Source organism: Mchenga conophoros, linkage group LG3 (genome assembly GCF_057382185.1).
Source record: "Mchenga conophoros isolate Kocher_MC1m ecotype Shallow Benthic linkage group LG3, M_conophoros_male_GT1.1, whole genome shotgun sequence".
Lineage (NCBI taxonomy): Eukaryota > Metazoa > Chordata > Actinopteri > Cichliformes > Cichlidae > Mchenga > Mchenga conophoros.
Genome location: NC_140528.1, coordinates 84,945,634 through 84,963,116, shown reverse-complemented (window position 1 = coordinate 84,963,116; position 17,483 = coordinate 84,945,634). Strand labels below are relative to the sequence as shown.

At 42.0% G+C, this 17,483-nt stretch overlaps 1 protein-coding gene across 1 annotated transcript; it reads left to right on the top strand.

The window, feature by feature from the left end:
- Window positions 1–663: 663 nt before the first annotated feature.
- Window positions 664–4,053, top strand: LOC146581215 (mitogen-activated protein kinase kinase kinase kinase 2-like). Its single transcript, XM_085267583.1, has 6 exons — window positions 664–981; window positions 1,070–1,141; window positions 1,217–1,303; window positions 1,386–1,456; window positions 1,560–1,615; window positions 3,873–4,053. Exons 1-6 carry the CDS (start codon window positions 795–797, stop codon window positions 3,958–3,960), a joined length of 561 nt encoding a protein of 186 aa, XP_085123709.1. The 5' UTR covers window positions 664–794; the 3' UTR covers window positions 3,961–4,053.
- Window positions 4,054–17,483: the final 13,430 nt, after the last annotated feature.

Here is a 17,483-nt window from a genome sequence, read left to right as displayed (position 1 = left end):
CCTAACACAGTGCTGCTTGGAGAAACACGCCTGTGTCACAACATTATGGAAAAGTGGCATCAGTCCAAAGACGTGCAGTTAGGGGATGGATGGATGGATGGATGGATGGATGGACGGATGGACGGGTGGATGGATGGATGGATGGACGGATGGATGGATGGACGGGTGGATGGATGGATGGATGGATGGACGGATGGACGGGTGGATGGATGGATGGATGGACGGGTGGATGGATGGATGGATGGATGGATGGATGGATGGATGGATGGAAGGATGGATCGACGGGTGGATGGATGGATGGATGGACGGGTGGATGGATGGATGGACGGCTGGATGGATGGATGGATGGATGGATGGATGGATGGATGGATGGAGGGAGGGATGGGTGGGTGGATGGATGGATGGACGGATGGGTGGACGGGTGGATGGACGGATGGACGGGTGGATGGATGGATGGATGGATGGATGGATGGACGGACGGACGGACGGATGGATGGATGGATGGATGGATGGTGGGTGGATGTTGGACGAACAGATGGACGGGTGGATGGATGGATGGATGGATGGATGGATGGATGGATGGATGGATGGACGGCTGGACGGATGGACGGGTGGATGGATGGATGGATGGATGATGGATGGGTGGGTGGATGGATGGATGGATGGATGGGTGGATGGCATCGGTTTATCTTTAATCTCAAGATTTAATAATCATACAAGAATTCTGTTGTGCTGTTTTTGACGGTTGTATGAACAGGTTCAGCTCAGGTTTAACAAGCATCACTTAACCATCCATGAGAATTTATTTAGTTTTTTTTGTTTTCCTTGGTGACTGTTTCACAGCAACTCGCCATCAGACTCCCAGATTCTCTTCTCAGCTGTGTGTTGGAGTGAGAGACTGTAGTAATGATAAACCACCAACCGGCCAACAGCTCAGGTTTGATATTATAGAGCTGAACGGCGCTCCTGTTCCAGTGCCAGGTAGGATCGTTTCTGCGTGTCTCTGCTGACTTCCTGAAGCTTCAAGCTTCAACTTGTTGCAACAAGCTTCCTTCTTTCCGTGCATCAGGAGATAGTGGAGCACTCAGAGTCGTGCAGGTAACCCAGCTGGACCGAGACACTGTTCTCATCACCTTGGAAAGTAAGTCCCCTCGCATATTGTGAATCCTTCAAATGTCTTTCATGCTCATTCTCAATCTGTGTACTGTTTGGACAGGAACTGTAAAGATCGTGAACCTGCAAGGACTTCCATCCAGACAGCTGGCTGCAGAAATAGTCTTTGACTTCCCCATTGAAACACTAGGTAGAAATGATGATGTGACAAACAAAGTGAATGAGAGCTGATGTGTGTCCTGAAAGCTGAGTGACACCTCCTGTTCTGTCAGTCTGCTTGCAGGATAGTGTGCTGGCGTTCTGGAAGCATGGCCTCAAAGGGAGGAGTTTCCATTCAGATGAGGTGATGAACTAGTAAATTCATCCAACGTTGGCTGAGCTCGTATCATGTGCTTATCATATTAGTTCTAAGTCATTACACATGTGAATTTTCACTTTATGTGCAGGTAACACAAGAAATTACAGATGAGAGTCGTGTGTTCAGAGTTCTGGGAACAAACAGGTATGTTAACTGTATGCTGACAAGAGCTATCAATCACTGTGAGAAACTAGTAATCCTAGTACATCAGAAGTAATCAGGATAGTATTTTCTTGATACTATTGTTAATAGACCTGGAAGTGATTTTCAGAGTAGCATGTGGAAGTAGCATGAATACTGCTAGCATTAATGGTAGCATTAAAGCAGGAGTCACACTAGAGTGTTTGTTCTGTTGGTTACTCAGATCCAAGGATTTAGGAAATGCAGCCTATGTGTTTGCATGCAGCCCTCCAAAGAAAAACAGCCATTAAAGTTACCAACTACCGTCTACCTGACACTTTGTACAGAAAACTACTTTCCTTAGTGCTAATTTTCTTTATTCTAGTGCCAAATCACAACAATAGTCACTTCAAGACACTGTATATTTTAAGATAAAGGCCCTGCAATTATGGTGCACAAAGGTGAAAAACTCCCTTTTAGCAGGTGAAAACCTGAACCAGGCTGGGGAGGGGCGGGCATCTGCTGCGATTGGTTGGGGGGTGAGAGGAGGAAGACGGGACAAAGACAATCTGGGAAGAGAGCCAGAGAATATTCTCAACTAATGATTGAATGCAGAGAGGTGTTTAAATAGATAGTGAGTGAAAAGGGCGACTGAAGAAGAAACACTTGGTGCATCACGGGAACCCGCCAGCAGCCTAGACTTAGGCTAACTAAGGGAGGATTCAGGGAAGAAAGGAAAGTTTGAAGCCTAATGTTAAAAGTAGAGAGGGTGTCTGTCTCCCAAACCCAAACTGGAAGCTGGTTCCACAGAAGTGGTGGCTGTAGTTCAGGTGGGGAGCAGGTTACCTACTCCCGTCTACATGCCAGATATCCTGCATGAAAGTTGCTCTTCGGGGCATCCGTCAGAGTATGAATGGGTGTGAACGGGTGAATGAGGCAAGCTTTGAGTGCTCAGAGTAGAAAACCACTATATAAGAACCGGTCCATTTACCATTTACCAAGAGGGGCCTGGAAACCGAAGGGTCTGGCTCCCATTTTACTTTTAAATACTTGGAACGAAGTGCTCTAATGGGGTGATATGGTACTATAAGGTCATTAAGATAAGACAGGGGCTGATTATTCAAAACCTTTTATGTGAGGATTTTGAATCTTTTATTCTGGATAAAAACAGGGAGCCAATAAATGTTCTGTTTCTAGTCCCTGTCAGGACTCTCGCTGCAGCATGTTGCTCAGAGCAGTCTGGAATTGATTTTTGACTAAATAATTAAAACTAATAATAATATATTACTATATTATATTACTAACAAATCCAGGACACCCCTGTTGATCCAGCAGCTCTTAATGAAGTTTGTAATAAGAATCGTGGTGAGTTCATTAGAAATATTTCACTTTTCTTTTTTAAATCAGTCATTACTGGAATCATCTGAAGTGCAAAAACAGTGGGATTATATATGAGAAGGACGGACTCAAAGACTGTCGTGTATCACATATGTATTACATCGATGTCCAAAATCAATGCATCATTAATGAAACTGAAACAAAAGTACTGAATTTCATGTGGAAGACCAAACCTCAGCATTCAGGAAAGTCTTATACAGGAGCAAAGATAATGGACGTTACCCGGAGTTTTCCACTGTGAAACCAGGAATAACAGCTTAAAAATGTTTCTGTGATCTAAATCATTGTCAGCCTGGCAGGCAAATAGCGTGGACACCAAAGTTTGTGAACGTGATAACCTGAGAACAAAGACATGTAGGATTTTAAATCGGTACCATAGGTGTGTCTACTGGGAGGCTGAGGCTTAGCGCTGCTGGCTGCCAGTACTAAGTATTATTATACAACCCTTATTTTAGTTGATCTTATCTTCTTTCCTTGTGTTTTCAGTTAGTTTTTACTCAAACTGGGTGTAGAAGGAATCCCTGCAAAGGTTTCTTTTTCTTCTGTGTTATGTTTTATGTATTTCTCAGCTCTTTGCTTCCTTTTTTCTACTTTAAACTTGTTTGTATGCTGGTGTGTAAATGTTCACACTTATCATAAAGTTTAAAAAAGTAGTAGGCGTGGTGATGAGCAGGAACAGGAGTAAAACTCCAGTAAGTGTACCAGTACTGTACCAGTGTGTAGCATTAAAGTCAAACTACAGTGGTTGTAGTATCAGTAGAGTAGTGTTAGTACTAGAGGTGGGAGAGTAGAAGCAGGTGGAGGCACTGGCTTTAGGTTAGTACTGCCTTTCTCTGGTTCTCCTTTACAACTCATCTCCTTCTCATTTGCTGACAATGTGCAGAGACATCATCCTTCAGAGCACACCGACTGATGACCCGTCAGCACTGAGCAGCCTGTACATCCTGACAGGACACGAAAGCAGCTACTGAGAGAGGACACGGGGCTCATTCGACGGTGTTACCAAAGAAAAGCACAGCCTGTCTGTAACTGTGGGGTGGAAACGATGCTCTGTTTCACTGAGGCTGTGCCAGGAACGGTCAATGCTGGGAATGACAAATGTTAGGAAGGTATCCTGCTAACTGTCCAGCCTTCACCTGTACACAAGACACCTGTCAAGGTCCTCGCTGGGGTTATAGTTGATAAAGCTTTCTAGCTTTTCTTGTCTATTCAGCTTACCTGCTTAAATCAGACCTTTCTGTTAAAGCTAATGCAGACTCCACTGATCCGCCCGCTCAGTGTGGACGGGAGAATAACCTGAACATGGCCTCTGGGACATCATCATACTGATGTTATGAAGCGCTCAGTCAGGTTTTCTTCTTGATCAGACTGAGGGGCAGACTGAGTGTGTTTTGGTGCCTCAACATTCAGTCATATTCTGTAAAGCCATTTTCTGTCTGCATGCTGCACATAAACTCTTTGGACCCAGAGTGCTGTGACACCTACACCTTACACCTGCAGGAGCTGCTCGGCCATAGAAAGCTGCTCTGTGAAGTGCACGGCTTTTTTGCCAGTGTTGATTTTATGGGTTTAATGTAATAACTAATTTTTCACATCATCGTCTGAGTCGTAATCCCAACGAGGAAACCTGGAATGTAAAACTTGATGGACGCTCCAGCTGAAGAGTGAAGTGTCAGACTTTTAATGGATCTTTCAAGCATTAGCGTACTTACAATGGCAGAAACAGTGCCACGTCTAAAGCATAGGAGCCATCTTCATCTCATTCTTCCCATTTCATGCAAGTTTCTTCTCATCCTCAGATGGACAGAATTTGGTTTGCTGACTTCATTCAGTCACACCATACTAGAGCATAAAAAGTGGAAATAAACTGGTCAGTAGAAAGTGTGATGCTTGAAAGTATAGCGTAAGGACAGCAGCAGCACTGCATTTACAGCTGATATGATGACTTCAGCATCTTTAAAGAACTGTGAAGGAATTATCAGTGCTAACACAACCTTAAGCACGTGATGTGACCGTATACACTGCTTACACTTTCAGTATCCTTACTTAAAGAGAACATCTCAGAAAAAAGTACAGTTAGAAAGAAGCTTTGAGAACAAGGCAGTGTTATTGTATGCTAACCACCGTGGTGGTGTAGCTTGTCCTGATAAAAAGTGAATGTGGTCACATTATACTTGTTAACTAAAATGAAAAAATAAAATAATTCCACTACATGGGTAAAGATATTTATGATATTTATGGAAAGGATACTATAAAAGTAACACTGGCCTTTCCATGAGAGAAACTTGAAGTACAGTATGCATGTTGAGATTAATGTTTGTTTAATATGTTTTTGCTACTATGTGAAGATGTGATGTTATTAACAACACAGAATAGACAGAAATAAAGATTTTCATATCTCTTGGAGTTTTATGAAGAGTTTGTTGGGTTGTTCTTCTTTGAATGTGTGGATCGATGCTTCTGCGATTTATATCTTAATCCTTCAATTTGTAAAAAACATTTTGAATTCCGTTTGAGAAGATAAATGAAGGTTCTTGCGTTCAAGTGGAGGCTCTAGCAGACTGAGAAAGTAACTGCATAACTGGTTAAAGGAGCTTGTAAAGAAAAGCGTCTGGACTTCTTTAAGTTACTTGAAGACGTTTCACCTCTCATCCGAGAAGCTTCTTCAGTTCTAAGGTCAAATGGTGGAGAGTCCCAGATAACTGCATAACTATGTTATTCCTGCACCCATAGCAGCAAGTAAGTGAAGGCAGTGATGAGGGCTGATGAGTTCTCAGATCACTCAGTCAGTCTCTGAGCGTCACCTTTATTGTGATCGCGCACTTTAAGCTTTCATGCCTGTATTTTTGCACAATTGTGATAATACTGTATTGAAAGAAATCTGTGCACAGACGAACATGGGGTGGCTTTGCTCAGGTAGTAGAGGAAGGTGCTTCAATCCCCGTCTGCATGCCAAATATCCCTGGGCAAGATACCAACCCAGAGTTGCTCTCCGAATGTGTGTGAACATTACACAGAAAGTGCTTACAGAGAAAAGTGCTTGCGTACACCTGAATGAGGCAAGTTCTTTAAAGTGCTTTGAGTACTATATAAGAACCAGTCCATTTACATCGCCAAAGCACTCAATACTCTCTTTACGAAGTTCTCTGTAGTTTGTTTCTCCAGCACCATATTTGACCGCGGTCAAGTGAGCCCTCACTTACGACGACACAGTCAAGCCAGCCGCACCTAAAATGTTGTTGCACTATTCTTATGCATATTACGGTACGGGTGCCGACTGGCTTAGAAATGCAGTCTTTTGTGTCCTGACCAGAGATGGGCAGTAACGCGTTACTTGTAATCCGATTACTTTTTTCAAGTAACAAGTAAAGTAAGGGATTACTATTGCAAAAACGATAATTAGATTACCGTTACTTTCCCGTAGGAACGCTGTGTTACTAAAACAGTGATTTTTTTGCGAGAATGTCTCATGACAGTGACGTAAGCAAGTGCAACGTCCGTGACAACAGCTGTGTGCAGATCAACAATGGATAATATATCGAGTGCGGGAGAGAATATGAGCGTGCAGCGTTTAAAGCGTGGAAGTACTGACCTTACTTTGAGTTTGATTCCATAAAAAGTGACAAAAACATTAGTGTCCGTTGTGCGTGGGAAGAAAACTTCTTTTTACGGCGAAAAAACCCCCTAAACTTCCAAGCAAGCACCGAGTGCGCTACGACGTAATGGGAAAGTCACAGAGAAACTCGCGGATTCTTCAACTGACCGCGGCACACCTGCACCAGGGTAAACCTCCGCCTACCCTACTCCTGCTTTACAGGTGAAAATAGAGCCAAAGGACCGCTAGTCTTTGATTTTATTTATTTTCTGCTGTGTTTTACTTGCATCTATTTGAAAGAGTGAGTGTAAACACAAAAAAATATTTTATTTTATGTGCTGGAATGGGCAGAAAATAAGTTTAAATATTAAACAAATTTCTTCCAGTCAGAGAATGTTACATATAATTCAATTTTTGCTTGATGCATAAAGTTAAAAGATTAAAACTAATTAAACAAGTTTTAAAAAGAGAGACTTTTCCATTTGATTACATTTTATATGATGAATTATGCAGAAAAAGTAGAATTGGGCTGAAAGATCTATCGCTTTATCACCTATTCAGGTTGTAAATCGTGTTTTTTAAAAGTAACTAAGTAATTAATTACTTTTGAAAATAAGTAATCAGTGAAGTAACAGGATTACTTTTTGGGGGAAGTAATCAGTAATTAGTTACTGATTACTTTTTTCAAGTAACTTGACCAACTCTGGTCCTGACACTATTGTACTTCACAATCCACTCCCAGTTTTGGTTCATCTCCACTTTTCCACTTTTTCCACTCCACCCTGTGATCCACAGCCCAAATTACTGTACGATTCAGAGAAAATTAACAGTAAAATTTACCCAATTTACTGTACTGTACTCTATATTTTCTCATATTTGAGCTCAGATTACAGGAAAACTGTAAGAGGTGACACTGATATCTCACTAGATTCTGACTCTGGGTGACCCCCACACACCCAAGATTACTGTACGGTTTCTGAGATTGCTTTGTTAACCCTCTCAAGGCAGGCATTGCAGATATGCAACAGTTAAAAGCTAACAACCTGATCACCCCACATACATATTTCATGAGTTTTTTACTCAGAAGTACCACTGCAGGTATTCTTTTGTGCATTAGCAACAAAAACTTAATTTGAGCCTGAGAGGGTTAAGCATGAGTATGACAAAGGCTAAGAAAATATACTGCCTACAATAATATCAAATTTAAACAACAAATTACAAAATTGCCACACCTGCTGTTATTGCCAGGTGTTCGATAGAGCATTATTTAGTCATAAAAAATACATATCACTGAAATATCATCAGTAAAAGAAACACTCTGTCATGGTCCTGGGTCAGTGACCCAGTGCTTTTAGTTATCATTTTCTAGTTTATTATGATGATGATGATTATTATTATTGTTTGAGTTCTATGTGTGATATTCGGTCTGCCTTTGAGTCTGTGTCTCTGTCTGTCTATGGTGTCACCCCATCTGTTTGTGAAGCTGTCTGTTTAGATCTGTGTCTTGTTTGGTTCCCCGTGTCTGAGTTTCCTGTTTTATTGTGAAGGTCTCTGTCTGATGTGAGTATGTTCAGTTTACATTTCCCCTGTCCCATCAGCTCTGATTTCTCCCAGCTGTGTTGCCCTCCTGTCTCTCATCCCCTGATTACTGGTGTGTGTGTATTTAAGCCCTGTGTGTTCTCCTGCATGTTGCCGGTTCGTCTGTATTACTCAGTGTATCCACTGTGCCTTCTCCTTGCTTTTCATCGTCATTCTCCTCTGCTCGTTTTCAATCAGGATTGTGCTCTGTAGTTTAGTTGTTTCCCAGTTTAGTTTAGTTCGAGCCCCGTTTGCTGTTTGTCCACATTCTTTTTGTGTTCAATAAATCACCTTCACTTCTCCACGACTGCCTGTGATTGGATCCTCATTTATTCCGCACGGCTCGCCTCGGCAGCCGTGACACACTCACTATGTAAGACATGTTAGCAAATTCAGTTAATAAATAATGTATCAAATCTATACAGATGTTTGAAGGTATATTGCAAAGCATGTTTGTTTCTTATGGCTTACAAATGTGTTTGCCTTTAACATAATTTACATTTTATTTATACAGTTTCACAGACGAAACAAAATAGGTTTCCTGAACTGTTCTTCGTGGCCTAATTTTGAATCCTTCTGAGGGGGATGCATTATCCATGAAGGTGGGCAATTTGTTCGTCGATCTCTGACCCTCGCTGACTCTGACGCCTCCTAATTCTGCTTCCAGCCTCGCTGATTAATTTGTTGTCACTGATGCTGTCACCAGTTGTACACAACATCTGTTTGTCCACCAGTCTAATCTGTAATTCAGGTGAACCCAGAATTACCTGCATCTTTGTAATGTTTCAGAAAATATACACTATATGTTGATGGGCTTTGTCCCACTTTTCTTTCCTTTATAAGTAAGAATCTCTGTGGTTTTAATGACAATTCATATACAGATTGTGGAGGACATTTTATTCAACACTCAAAAAAGTTCCTCACCAGCAGACTGTAGTACAATTTCAGCCCACCGTTAATAAACCCATCCAATGCAGCGTTATCAGAGAAATTATGCAAGTGTTATGTTTGTATGTACTGGTAATCTATTTATCATTTATCATGATTCCTGCTCTGATGATTACTTTCTTCTCCTTCTGTAATTTTAACAGATAAAGGATGTTGAACATTAAGCTCCAAACAGGATGAATGAGGAAGACCACAGAGGAGAATCGTGGATGTAGTGAAAGAATATATGCAGATGGTTTTTTTCATGGTGGAGGAGCAACTTCTGATACCATCTTAAAGAAAAAACACATAAAATTGAAGAGTAAAAATAATGACAACAATATGTCTAAATTTTTTATTAAGTTTTTAGAGCAAATGCAGTCTTGTCATGGTCAGAGTTGCCCACTCATATTTAACTAATTCAAATACAATTACTCCATTTAAATGCTTATGTTCTAATAAAAGGCATTGTTTAATACTTCTGCCATGACAACCCAAATAAATCAATGAGAGGGAAACGGGAAGATTAGTCGTCAGGCAAGGTTTACTGTTCATTTACCATGCCTTGATAACAGTAAGCTTAACAAAAGAAAAATGTTGGCGACGAGAAAAGGTGTTCTGTCAAAACATCCTACCGTAGCGTAAATTTATAGTCTTGTCTATCAATCCGTGCTAACTTATCAGAATATGCTACCTTACGTGGTTAATGGCTCCGTTGTATAGGTAGCGTGTTCAGATGACCCAATCACACTATTAAAACATGCTTCCTGCTGGGATTTATATAGGTAGCATGTTCAGATGGCCAAATCACACTATTAAAACATGCTTCCTGCTGGGATTTATATAGGTAGCATGTTCAGATGACCCAATCACACTATTAAAACATGCTTCCTGCTTGGATTTATATAGGTAGTGAAGGAAACGGTTTCCAGGGCCTAATCCGTGGATCGACTTCCTCTGAGGCGTGGACGTCTATCAGCAGAGAATGTCCCTTAGTCTGTAACACAGTCAAATATATTCTCAAGCAATATTCAAGCATGCCATTCAGCGTGTTAGTACGAGCTCGGGAGCAGCTTGGGAGAACAAGAAAACAGAGACTGCTTCACGTTGTCTTCCCAAATTGACTCAACTTTATTCACAAGTACAACAGTTTATATAGAGGGTAAAATTCATGAGACAGCAGATTATCAGTTTAAACCAGTACAGACCAAGATAAGGGAGTGTCTTCCTGCCCTTGGGTGAAGAAGCATCCTTTGTGTAGTTTATCAGTTCAGCTACAATTGTGATTATCTCAGCGACATATTTTCAAGGCACAAAATAAAGAGTTCTTTCATTAGTGAATTCTGAAACAAACCATTTGGCCTTCAACAGGCGTCTAAAAGATTAAGAAACTAATGTAGCTGAGGGAGTGATCTCTGTGGTATTTCAACCTTGTACCAGCCTGTGATTCTCACACATCAATTCTTGGGTCAAAGAGAAAAACACTGAAACAAAGGGGCCTTATTGAATGACAGAGTTTTCCTGCATAATGTCACTATAAAACAATATCCAGTAAATGCTCCCATGGTACTAAAATACCTAACAGTTCCCCTCTTTTATTATTTTTAAAAATAATAACTCAATAGAAAGGAAAAATCACAAATGTAATAAGATAATATAAAAAGCAAATCATAAAATGTAACTGGTCTGTCGAGCAGGCTTAATATCAAATAAAAATCCTAAGGTTAATGCAGTAGATATGATTAATAACCTAAATATATAAAAAACACAGTTCTTCAGTCGTCTCCTGGCCTGGTCCCAGGTTCGAGAGACCCCGTATAAGCGTCGTGTGATGACAATGGGCATTTCATTTTCTCCATTATCAGGATGAAACGAGTCTATCTTTATCAGGTTAGACATTGTGTGGTACTCTAGGCTTTCTGTTCCTGCTGGATGTTCGAGTACCTTGTTGTTGTTCAGGTGGGGGATCAAAGGGCTTTCTGAGTCTTGGCTCTTTCCGGCGTTGTGTGTTAATCAGTGATTGTGTGTGTGTAGGTGTATTGAATCCGGGCGCTGGCTCGCCTGAGTCGTCATCTGTAGGTGTATTGAATCCGGGCGCTGGCTCGCCGGAGACGTCATCTACTTGATCCGACACCTTAGGTGGTTTGGTGGGGCTGGTCTTAACCCTGCTGGCATGAATCCACTGAGGTTGTCCGTCTGTTAGGATGCTGGTTCTCGTCACTGCAAGTACAGTCTGGGGGCTGGAACATGCGCGGCCTCCCCGAATTTCCTTGGTTTTAGCGCCTTCACCAACACCGCATCTCCTTGTCTCCACTGGTGGAACTGTGGAGGGGAAAGGCTGAGAGAGACAAACTTTCTGATAGTTATTATTCAGTGTTTCTACCAGGTTATGAACATAGTCAGACAATGCAGTGTCTATGTCCCCTTCCAATAGCGGTGCCCCTCTGGAGGCTGACCATGGTGTTGGAAACGGTCTTCCCATGATTATTTCAAATGGAGATAATTTGGTTGCTGCGGATGGAGTCATTCTAATCTCGCAGAGGATTTGAGGAAGTAGTTTGACCCAGGTCATTCCTGTTTCTATCATTGCTTTAGTCAGGCGGTTTTTTATGGTCCTATTCATTCTTTCTACAACTCCTGAACTCTGAGGATGGTATGGCACATGATATTTCCAGTCTATTGCTAGAGTTTTAGCACACTTTTGAATTACTTCTGATGTGAATGAAGGTCCTCTATCACTGTTAATTTGGTGAGGTATTCCAAATCTGGGTATTATTTCATTGCACAACTTTTGACAGACTACTTCTGCAGTTTCTTTTGAGGTTGGATAAGCTTCTACCCATTTACTAAATTGGTCCACTATTACCAGTAAGTACTTGATGCTTCCTTGTGCTGGCATATGTGTAAAATCGATTTGTAATGTATGAAATGGGAAATCTGGTTGTGGTAAATGCTGATGTTTTGCTTTTGGTTTTCCTACATTAGTTCGTGCACATGTTAGACAGGTTGCTAATATGCGTTTTACTGCGTGTGATGTTTTCTCGATTACAAATCTTGATTTTATTGCTCCTATTACCCCTCTTTGTCCGACATGACTCACACCGTGAAAATGGCAGACAAGGATTGGCAGTAGTGAAGATGGGAGGGCAATCAAACCCTCAAGGTTTTTGTATAAGCCGTCTCTGTTATCTAAGGTACAATTATTACTTTCCCAGTAAGTGTAATCTGAGGCAGAGGCTTGCTCTTGTATGAATTTTAGGTCAACATTTGTTTCTAAATAGTCTGGGAGTGTGACAAGTGGCAGCTGTAAAGGCAAAGATAATACTTCCTTTCTGGGTGGTTGCTGTGAGGCAGCAGCTGCTTTCGCGGTTACGTCTGCAAGAGCATTTCCCACTGCTTCGTCTGTGTCAGCTGTACTGTGTCCTTTCGTTTTAACAACTGCAATTGCCGATGGCAGCTGTATAGCCTGCAAAAGTCTTTGAACAAGATCAGAATTAGCGATCGATTTTCCATCAGCAGATGTGAAGCCTCTCTGTCTCCACAATGTGCCAAAGTCATGCACCACACCGAATGCATAACGGCTATCAGTGTAAATTGTTACTCGCTTATCCACATGTGGCTCACAGGCGCGTATTAAAGCCATGAGCTCTGCTTTTTGTGCTGAGTGAAACGGTAATGAGTGAGCCTCTAGTATGATGTCAGGCAATGTCACCACTGAATAGCCACAAAGAAATGAGTTGTCATTTGGTTTTGAACAGGACCCGTCCACATAAACAATGACTGAGTCTGGGATTGGTGTCTGCTCTAAGTCTGGGCGTGGTGCTGTGGATTCCTGTATACGTGTCATACAATCATGATCGTCAGGGTCGTCTGAACCATCCTGTCGGTCAGAGGAACACAGCATACGAATAAGTAAGTGTGCTGGCGAATTGGGTGTGCTGCTTGCTTTTATAGTGAGATTAGCTGTTGAAGTCAGTGTAGCTTCATAACCTGAGCGACGTTGTGCGGTCATATGTTGTGTAGTTATGTTTGCTAGAATGGTCGTGACCTGGTGATTGGTGTGTAGAATAGTGTCATGTGAGAGTGTGAGCTTCTCGCAGTCCCTTATCATGATAGAGCAAGCTGCTACTGCTCTCAGGCAGGCCGGCATCCCCTGAACTACCGCAGGCAGAGTCAGGCAGACCCAAACAAGGGGCGGAGGTCAGCGCTCCCTGTAATGCATTGAAAGAGGCAGTCATTTCTGTGGACCACAGTATTCGAGGAGGCTTGTCTTTTTTGCAGCATTCACGCAGAATGTGGTCATGAAAAGAACAGTCTGGTATCCACTGTCTGCAATAGTTCACCATGCCCAGGAAGGACAACATTTCCTTCTGTGTAGTGGGACGAGGGACGGAGGTCACAGCTTTGACCCTGTCTGTAGTCATGGAACGTTGTCCGTGAGACAGTGTGAATCCCAAATATTGAACAGAAGTCTGACAGTACTGCGTTTTCTTTGCTGATGCTTTGTGGCCAGTCTGTTGGAGGTGCTGGAGTAGCATGTGTGTAGCAGTTTGACATAGTTTTTCACTCGGAGCACAGAGGAGGAGGTCATCCACGTACTGTATCAGGGTACAGCCCTGAGGAGGAGTGAAGCTGTCCAGGGTAGCACGGACCACCATTGAGAAAGCAGCAGGGCTGTCTATCATGCCCTGAGGCAAACGTGTCCAGGTGTACTGCTTATTTCTATGTGTGAATGCAAATATCGGCTGTGTGTCTTCATGCACAGGCACTGAGAAAAAGGCGGAGCACAAATCCACCACAGTAAAATGTGTAGATGTTGCTGGAATAGCTGTCAGTATGCTGGGAACGTCTGGGACGAGAGGTGGCAGAGGCATAATGACTGCATTAACTTGCCTTAAGTCTTGTGTGAAACGCCATACGCCAGGTTTGTTAGGCTTTGGCACAGGATTGACAGGAGTGTTATATGGAGATACTGTGGGCTTTATTACTCCAGCTGTCAATAAATCTCCTATGATGATGTCTAAGGCTGCGGTTTTTTCAGCGGAAATGGGATATTGCTTGACATATACCGGCTTGTTGTTTTTCAGCTGAGCATGATAAGGTGTACAGTCAATAAATCCTACATCATTCTCACCTCTTGACCATAATGTCATGTTCTGATATTCAGCTGGCAATGTGACAGCAGAGATAGTACAGTGTATGGGGTAGGTTAGATCTGTGTGTCGACATGGTGCAGTAATGTCATAACCTATGTCTGAGTTATGTGACAAAACCACTGTTTTATCTTCACTGGTGTGAGCAGTTATCATGTTGTTAAACAGTGTGAGAGAAACAAAAGTGTGGCTCCCAGATGTGGGATTACCTGGTAGTGGTATTTGTACACGTTTTTGACACAGTGTGTGACGTGGAATACCGGACAAAAGGATGTTGAGTTCATTCTCCGCTGAGGCGTCCAGCTGACACAGAGGCTGTTCCTTCTCCATGGTGTCGGTGCAAAGGGCAGAGAAAACATAGCTGTTATCAGTATCTGCAAACATTTCACCCTTTGTGTTAAATGAAATACACAAGTTCATTTTTGCCATTAAATCTCTGCCTAATAGATTCACAGGCGAGTTTGGAATAATTATGAATGGATGATATGTAATTTCGTCTGGTTTTGGGCCCCAGCGTGTCTTTAGAGAATGAGTTTTGGGGCATTGCACTAGAGTTCCGTTTATTCCCATGGTGTTGATGCACACAGAGGAAACAGGCCCACTATAGAATTTTCCAGACAGTGAACTTTTAGTGGCTCCACTGTCAACTAAAAAGGAATAAGTCTTTTCACCTATTTCTATATCTAACATGGGCAAGCTTTCTGTGTTACGGGACAATTGCAAATGCAGCATCGTGTGTAGTGCTTCACACTGTCCCTCATCCTCACCTGGGCCTCCCTATTGTCGGTCCAGCCTTTCGTTATCATATGGGTGGGGATTAAAATGTGGATTATAAGGTTGCTGCCGAAGTGCAAAGGGGCCATTATTTTGATGTGATTCCTGTCTGCGTTGCCAGTTAACTTGTCTGGAAGAGCTCTGCTGACGCCTAGTGGCAGGAGCTGGTCCTGTGTTTTGTGGTTGAGACCCACGTGCTGCTGATTTGCATTCCCTCCTCCAGTGTCCTATTTTTCCACAATAAAAACATACGTCTCCACTCCTATCTCTCCTTCTGAGATCTCCCTGCTGCGCTTGTTGAGGGGGCGGGGCCCCTGCATACATCATTTTCTCACTTTCCTCTGAGCCTTCAACATCAAAATTTAACATCATTCTAACATTTTTAGCCTTCGTGCTGTTGGGAAAAAGATCTGCACCGGCTTTCGTTTTGACAAGTGTGATAAAGTTCTTTATCTTCATGTCATAGAGATTATCAGTGGCAGTCAGCTTCAATAGTTGTGAACATTCTGGATGAATATTGTTTAAGAATGTTGTTATGAAAATCTGATCATTTCCTCCTTCAGGCATGCATGCCTCATTAGTCCAGCAGTGCATGAAACGTTTCATAAACACTAGAATAAATTCATCTGGCTTTTGCTTGCACATGGTTACTGCATTTAAATCGATTTTATCTCTAGACATTGTGAGCAGAAATTTCTTTAGATTTTGAAAAAAGGCTGTGATTTTGTCATCGTTTATCCACAAAAACGAGGTGGTGTTGGCTGCTTGGTCATTTTTAGGGTCTAGTTCCTCTACTTCTTCAATAAGCTGAGATTCAGTCACACCTGGGATTCGTTGACATAATATATATCTATAATCAGGCCCACCCAAGTGGTGGTCCTGATTATAGGGCCTGGTATTTGTGATTTTATATTTTATTTTTTTCGGTTTTACAGTTAATTTTGATTTTTTATCGGACCCGTCTAAGGTCTTTGAATTATTCTGACCCATGGTCAGTGATTTCCAGAGGGGTTTAGACGCTTTGAAGGATTTAAGTTAGTTTTATTTTGCTGTGGCACACCTGAGGTTACTTGATTTTTTGCTAGCAATTTTATCTTTTTAGTGAGCAACTTCTCACTTTTTAACGAGCAACTTCTCGTTTTATGGCCACAGGCAACTTCCTGTGTCCTTTCTGCTGGTGAGCAACTTCTTAGTTTATGACAGCAGGCAACTTCCTGTGTCCTTTCTGCTTTAATTTACAAAACAACAGGCAACTTCCTGTGTTTCTATGTGGGCCACTAAAGAAGGCTCCTCAGTGTATCCCACTTGTTACTATGTGGGCCACTGAAGAAGGCCTCGTCAGCGTATCCCGTTTCTATGTGGATCACTGAGAAAGGCATAACACAGTCTTATAAAATAAAAGACACGTGCCTACCTTCGTCAGGATCCCACTTCTGACACCAAAATTGAAGGAAACGGTTTCCAGGGCCTAATCCGTGGATCGACTTCCTTCGAGGCGTGGACGTCTATCAGCAGAGAATGTACCTTCACCTATCAGCAGAGAATGTCCCTTAGTCTGTAACACAGTCAAATATATTCTCAAGCAACATTCAAGCATGCCATTCAGCGTGTTAGTACGAGCTCGGGAGCAGCTTGGGAGAACAAGAAAACAGAGACTGCTTCAGGTTGTCTTCCCAAATTGACTCAACTTTATTCACAAGTACAACAGTTTATATAGAGGGTAAAATTCATGAGACAGCAGATTATCAGTTTAAACCAGTACAGACCAAGATAAGGGAGCGTCTTCCTGCCCTTGGGTGAAGAAGCATCCTTTGTGTAGTTTATCAGTTCAGCTACAATTGTGATTATCTCAGCGACATATTTTCAAGGCACAAAATAAAGAGTTCTTTCATTAGTGAATTCTGAAACAAACCATCTGGCCTTCAACAGGCGTCTCCTAAGAGATTTAGAAACGAATGTAGCTGAGGGAGTGATCTCTGTGGTATTTCAACCTTGTACCAGCCTGTGATTCTCACACATCAATTCTTGGGTCAAAGAGAAAAACACTGAAACACTAAATATATAAAAAACACAGTTCTTCAGTCGTCTCCTGGCCTGGTCCCAGGTTCGAGAGACCCCGTATAAGCGTCGTGTGATGACAATGGGCATTTCATTTTCTCCATTATCAGGATGGAATGAGTCTATCTTTATCAGGTTAGACATTGTGTGGTACAGAGTTTTCCTGCATAATGTCACTATAAAACAATATCCAGTAAATGCTCCCATGGTACTAAAATACCTAACATCTCTGTTATCTAAATGAAGACGTGCAGCACAGCAACCAGAGCAGCGCTCAGATCACACGTGTCCTGTTATTATGTATAAAAGCATGAAACAGGTGAGACAGGTGGGATCAATATTAATGTTGTGGAAATATATGAAAAAGCAACAGAAGAGTGAAAACATTTCCTGTTTCTAGAAAGATCTT